The sequence below is a fragment of the Peromyscus californicus genome, unplaced genomic scaffold (assembly GCF_007827085.1).
Source record: "Peromyscus californicus insignis strain IS unplaced genomic scaffold, ASM782708v3 Scaffold_3__1_contigs__length_106647218, whole genome shotgun sequence".
NCBI lineage: Eukaryota > Metazoa > Chordata > Mammalia > Rodentia > Cricetidae > Peromyscus > Peromyscus californicus.
In genome coordinates this window covers 63,337,158-63,343,191 of record NW_026294551.1, presented here as the reverse complement: position 1 = coordinate 63,343,191, position 6,034 = coordinate 63,337,158, and the positions used below count along the sequence as shown (strand labels likewise).

Here is a 6,034-nt window from a genome sequence, read left to right as displayed (position 1 = left end):
TTGGTTTTCAACAAATGTTTTAATACCATTCATTAGGGGAAGTCATCTTAAACTGGTACTGAGACAAGTGAGATATCCACATGTACTATGCCCCTACCTCATAGCACTCAAAGTGGATGTGATAGTACATACATGTAATACCAGTACTTAGAAAGTGGAGGCAGGAATCTAAGGCCAGCCTCAGGGCCATACTGAGTTTGTGGCCAGCCTGGTCTAGTGAGACTGTCTCAAAACAAAAATAGATAAATATATGAAGTAATGTCACTTCACAAGTCTTCACACATTCCTGCAGGTAACAAGGCTACCTAACCCCTGACAGCCACAATGATGCCATGTGGATACCAGCCTTCTCTGGAAGGGATGGGGACAGGAGTCAAGGAAGATACACACCGTCAGGCAGATGACAGAGAGAAACAGGCTACTAGGAATCATGCTTTGATTTTTTTTTTTTTTTGAAGGTCTGGAAATAGTACCAGAGAGTAGCTGGGGTGTTTAGAAAACACACTAACCAGGAGGTGGCTACTATACAGTGCTATTGCTCTCCCAGGGACTCCGGTATTCACCACAGGGGTCTCCATAGCCGTATACCACCCCCACAATGTATTTTAAGAGCAGCCACATTTGAATGCAGCAGGCTAAGGCAGACAGGTAGTAGTCTATATTCTAAAGTAATATTTATTGAAATATGCCACCAGTCCAAGGTCCCCAATGGCACTGTCACTCAAAGGACATTTTGTGATCTCCCCCCACCAGAGCACACACTTAGGAATTCACGAGCTCCAGAAGGAAAGGAACTTATCCAACATAACTACTTCTGAGTATTATACTTTATAGTGTCTGTTAAATCTTTTGGAAAATCAACATCAAGTTTGCTTGTCTTAACACTAAGTAAAAGGTAACATTTAAAAGGGTGAAAATAGCTGGGCATGGTGGCACATGCCTGTAATCCCAGTTCCTGAGGCAGAATCAGAGAGATCTCTGAGTTGAAGACCAGCCAGGGCTACATGGTGAGACTCTATCTTCCTGCCCCCTTCCCAAAAAAGAAAGAAAACACCTGTATTAGCAGCATCTGCTGCTAATGGTTCCATGAGCTAGAGGACACTTCATCTATTCAGACTGACTTTGAGGGGCCTCATGGAGCTTGTCACACACACAAGCATGAACAATGACAGAACTAGCTCATGTCACTTGAGCTACTTGCATATAAAAACAAAGTAATCTGGAACATGTCACACAAATGCGTATGAGAAACTTGTTCCTCTGACTCCCTGGGATGCCCACACAGAGCTGAGATCACAGCCTGGGCAGCTCTTCTTACCTCCCTTGGTCATCAACTCCTGATCCATGACTGAGCAAAAAGCCATGAGTCCACGGGTGCTAGAGCCGAGGTCACTTCTAAGTCACAGTATTGCTCTAATGTGAGGGACATGGAAAATTAAAGGCGCCTGGACATGGGCAGGCATGGCCACCTCGAAGTGCTCACCGGTGACTAACACTGCCAGGCTACAAGGCCAGTTGCAGAGGGTCAGTACTATCAGACATGTCGAGTGATGCCCAGAAGCCACTTGAAGAGGATGGCCTGCCTATCTCGACAACTACTGCTACAGGACAGCCTACAGCCCTGCCCACTCTGTCGCCTCCTTCCTGACTTCTGATGGGGATGCAAGGACAAGACGACTTAGCAGCCCAGTGCACCCAGGACTGCCCCCTGCCAGGAAAGGCTTTTCCACAGCAGGAGGGAACCTCACAAGAGCAAGCTGGAAGACTGAGCAAGACAGAGCAGGGTCAGTGCCCTCGCTGCTTTTGGGGGAAAAAGCTGTACTTGGTGGGGTCAAATTCTTCCCAGATGCGCTCAAACTCCTCCAGGAACAGCCGCACATACTCAGTGTCCTCCATAATCAGAACGTTCTCACGGTTGTTCTGGATGGCCTGTGTGGTCCAATTGAGGGAGCCAGTGATGAGCACCTTCTTGTCAATGATGGCAAACTTATGGTGCATGTAGCCGAGGTCCTGGTCATGCCGTACCTGTATACCTGTAGAGCCAAGGCAGCCTTTATTATGCCCACGCAGGTGCAGCTACCCCCAAGCCTGCTGATGTCCTCTGTTGGCTCCACAAGGAAACCCAGGGGCTGTCCCAGGGTGGTACTGAGAAGACAGGGAGAAGGCAGTCTGTCATCCAGGTCAGTACACAGAAAGCAAGGACTCTGGATGACACCAAACACTTCTCTGGGGAACAACCCACCCACGCCAGCTCCGCTAAGCCTGTGTCTAAATGCTACCTCAGAATCCTTCAGAGAAAGGAGTCAGACGTGTGACACACCCTTGCTGTTCTTGTCACTCACTGGATAGATAAGCGGGAGGGCAGAAGCCTAGGCAGGAAAGGAGTGCACATTGACTTTGGCTGGCCAACTTGAGTTACACCTCCCAGGGTGCCTCACTAGCTGAACAGAAAGAACTGGGCCACATCCTAACCTGCTACCCTCACCAAAGTTCTGGCTTTGGCTTCCTTCCTTTTGAGGGTATGTTGTTTGGCAGGGATGTTGGGGTGAAACCCAGGCCCTTCACATGCTGGGTAAGTGATCTGCCTGTCTTTACTCCACTTCTGCCCTCACTCCATCCAGCTCCCGCCGCCATCACAGCAAAGGATGGCAGCATCACCTCACTGCAGACCACCTGTAGTCAGTCCCCAGCAGCTAGTTCATGACTTGGGCACATCACGCTGTCCCCGGATGCCTCTGCAGCTATCCTAGCCACCTCACTTCCTTTTTGATCTTTGTGAAGTTTTCCAGACTTTTTTGAGTTAGGCGTTTTCCTACAAGTACCTGACTGTACCAAACACGGACACAATGGCACACTTGTTGATGGAACAATCTGGAACTCACCCAGCTGTGGCCAGAACATCAGTGGAAGTTCCATCTGTGATGGCAGTTTGGTTCTTTCCAAATCTAAGGTTTTGTGACTCACCAAAATCTAAATACAGTGACATCACCCATGCCCGATATCTACTTGTCCACCCACCAAAATGACCTGACTGGAGATCACTCTGTGACTGCCAGTGAGGGGGCAGGGAGTCGCCATGGTGCTTCTGCTGTGGGTGAGACAGCAGGTTGGTGCTATGGTGCCCTTCCCAATTTGCTGCCTGAAGCAGATCTGGTTTCCAAAGCCTACACTATCCTGGGGACTAGGAGGGCAGGCTGTGTGCAAGGAAAACTCAAGAGCACCGCAAAGCCTGAACATTTCCCAGGGGCTCCCCAAACCTGTCAGTCACTGTAGGCACAATGATGAGGCTAGGCAAGTGTGTGAAGGGGGGGGCACCGAGTCTCGGGTAAAGGAGGGATCTAGCAGTCCACGTTTGCATTCCTGCAGTGCCCACCACTTAAAAGAGGGCAAACAAGGGCCACGGGCCGAGGGAGGGTAGAAATCATCACACCTGTTGCCTGGGCAGAGCTGTAGGCTCCCCAGACACACTTGTGGGCCCAGAGGTGGCTGATCAGTATTCATCCGCAACACTGTAGGGGCCACTTCCCAGTGATCGCCCAGCCTAGTGGGAAACTCACTAATCGACACTGATCACCCCTAGCTTCCCTGTGGCCCACGCAGAAGCAGCTGAGGGTCCTTCAGTGCTGACTGGGTTCAAACTGATTTAAGCTTTACCTTCCATGCCTTCGCTTCTGTCAGCCTGCAACAATCACAAAAATTGATTGCGTCTATACACACCTCCCCTCCAAGGTCAGAGCCTAGGAACAGGTGGGAATTCCTGCACACCGTACTCTAGACATGGGACATAACATTCTATAAACCCTGGTTCCTTGGCCAGCTCACCCGCGCCTGCCTGCCTGCCTGCCTGCCTGCCTCCACCTTCTCCCTGAAAAGCTACCTGTTTTAGACAAGTCGGCTGGGGCACCCAGTAAGTCCTCAGCCACCTCAGCCCCTCCTCTAGTGTACACCTCCGGCGGCGGCGGCGGCGGCGGTTTACCTGCCTTGCGCAGCAGGCCGATCTGCGAACCGTTGAGGGCCATGTAGTCGCAGTCGGTGATGACCCGCACGCGCACCCCGCGCTGGTGCAGCAGCTGCACCGCACGGCCCAGCTGCGGGCTGGAGAAGGCGAAGAGGCAGAGCTCCAGGCTGGAGCGGGCGGCCAGCAGCGCGCGCAGCAGGCGGCTCAGCGAACTCTCGCTGTGAGGGAGACTGCACCGGCAGCCCGAGGAGGGCCCGGAGGGCAAGCCCGGGGTCTGCAGGAGGGCCTCGGTGCAGGTCACCTGCGACGGGAAGAAGAGCACCTCGCGCCGTGGCCGCCGCCCCGCCAGCAGCCAACGCACCAGCCACGGCAGCGCCTCTAGGGCCAGCGCGAAACCCGCGCCGGCCGCGACCACCAACCGCCAACTCGAGAGCCCCATGGCCGCCAGCTCAGACGTCGGCGCGGGCATCAGGCGCTTGCGCGTGCCGGACACACACCAACCCGCCCCCGCCCTCAATCCCCCCCCCCGCGTGCCACGCCCCCCCTGCGCTGGACCGCCCCCAGCCCGCAGCTGGGTTAGCTCCTAGCTGCTAGGCTATCCTCGGCCCTCCTACCCTACTCCGCGCTGAACGCTGGCGGCACCCGCACTCGGTACTCGGCTAACATTTATGTGCCAGGGATCTCAGGCTAGTACCATCACCAAGCCAGCCACACACTGCAAGCTCCCCCCTCCCCCGCCCCGCACCCACTTCTGCTACGACCCAACCACCCCTTAACCAGCTCATCACCAGGGGCTGCGCCTGTGCCCAGGGCTGACCATTTCCCTGGCTCTAAGCTGGAGGCACTCTCAGGGCACACCTTCCCTGTCTCTGACCATCAGGCCCTTAAATTTTGGGCGGTAGAGAACAACAGGTAGATCAACTCAGGGTCCTTGAAACGGGGTAATGATAACGATGGTGGTCAACTCGGCACAGGCCAGCTGAAGATCAAAACCAGGATGTAAAAAAAAAAACAAAAACTAATGGGTGATAGAGCAGATCAAAACTTCAGGGCCTTCCTCGCCATGAGAGTGCGTACAGTGATGTTACCCTCTGCCTAGTGAACTTTTCAATTTTGAGGGAACTTAAGCCCCTACACAGATTCGTGCGTCTTATGTACCTGCTTACAACACTGTTGAACTCTGGGTAAAATGGGTTTCTGAGAAATGTGCCACCTAGAAGTTCCCACCCTGGAGAAGGCACAGGAAAGAGGACAACAGAGAGAAAAATCTTAAACCTCAAGCCCGTCTGGGCCGAGGCCGTTGCCGCTGGCCTGTGCTCAAGAGCACACACAGGCTTGCTTCCTTGTCTAATTAAACTTGACTGCTTGAACCATTACTGGAGACACCCCCCACATAAGACACCACCCCCCAACCCCCTCGCTTAGGCACAGGGTGGAGAGGGCCATGGGCAGCTTTACAGGCACCTGGTCTGCATTCACGGAGAGAAAAGCAAGGGCAGCGGGGATTCCTAGGTGGGAATTAGCCCAGCTGGTCTCGAAGTGACCACTCAGCACCTGCTCTGTTCCACTGAGGGTTAGTCATCCCGGGGTCCTGGGAGAACAGCAGGGACGGGGTGCTGACCTCCATCTAGAAATTCAAAGACCAGAGACGGGGTCATGCTTCAGCCAGTGACTGACCTCCCCAGGGAACCCCCCAGGCTCTGGGAAACTGCAAAGGTCCATACAGCCGTTGCCCAGAGAGTTAAATGGCCAATGGCTGGAGGGGGTAATGCTTAGAAACAGAAGGAAGGGTGGGGTCTTGGGCTGCTCAGAGATTCCAGTGAGAACTCCTGCGTTCAGTCTCATGTCTATAGGAATATGCCTAAGTATGCCCATTGTGACATACATGACCTACTTCTGCCCCATGAGAAGGCCCAGAACCAGCCCAGTAGCTGTGAGGCTCTGGAGGGAGGACTGGAACTAGAAGCCATACTAATGCCTAGGTCCTAATGCCTGCCATTTCTACTAGGTCTCAAGCTGGCTTCCCCTGAGTTAGGATGGTGGTTCTGTTTGGGGGGCTCCTTTGCCTTATACCTA

At 53.5% G+C, this 6,034-nt stretch overlaps 1 protein-coding gene across 2 annotated transcripts; it reads right to left on the bottom strand.

Moving 5' to 3' along the window:
• Pld6 (phospholipase D family member 6) lies at positions 1 to 4,457 on the bottom strand. 2 transcript variants are annotated; one of them, XM_052757382.1, is made up of 2 exons: positions 3,977 to 4,457; positions 1 to 2,033 (listed from the first exon to the last, which is right to left on the bottom strand). In XM_052757382.1, exons 1-2 carry the CDS (start codon positions 4,425 to 4,427, stop codon positions 1,786 to 1,788), a joined length of 699 nt encoding a protein of 232 aa, XP_052613342.1. In that variant the 5' UTR covers positions 4,428 to 4,457; the 3' UTR covers positions 1 to 1,785. The 2 variants fall into 2 exon arrangements, with proteins under 2 accessions (XP_052613342.1, XP_052613343.1); XM_052757383.1 differs by having other exon boundaries at positions 1,779 to 2,033; positions 3,981 to 4,457.
• Between the last annotated feature and the right edge of the window lie 1,577 nt (positions 4,458 to 6,034).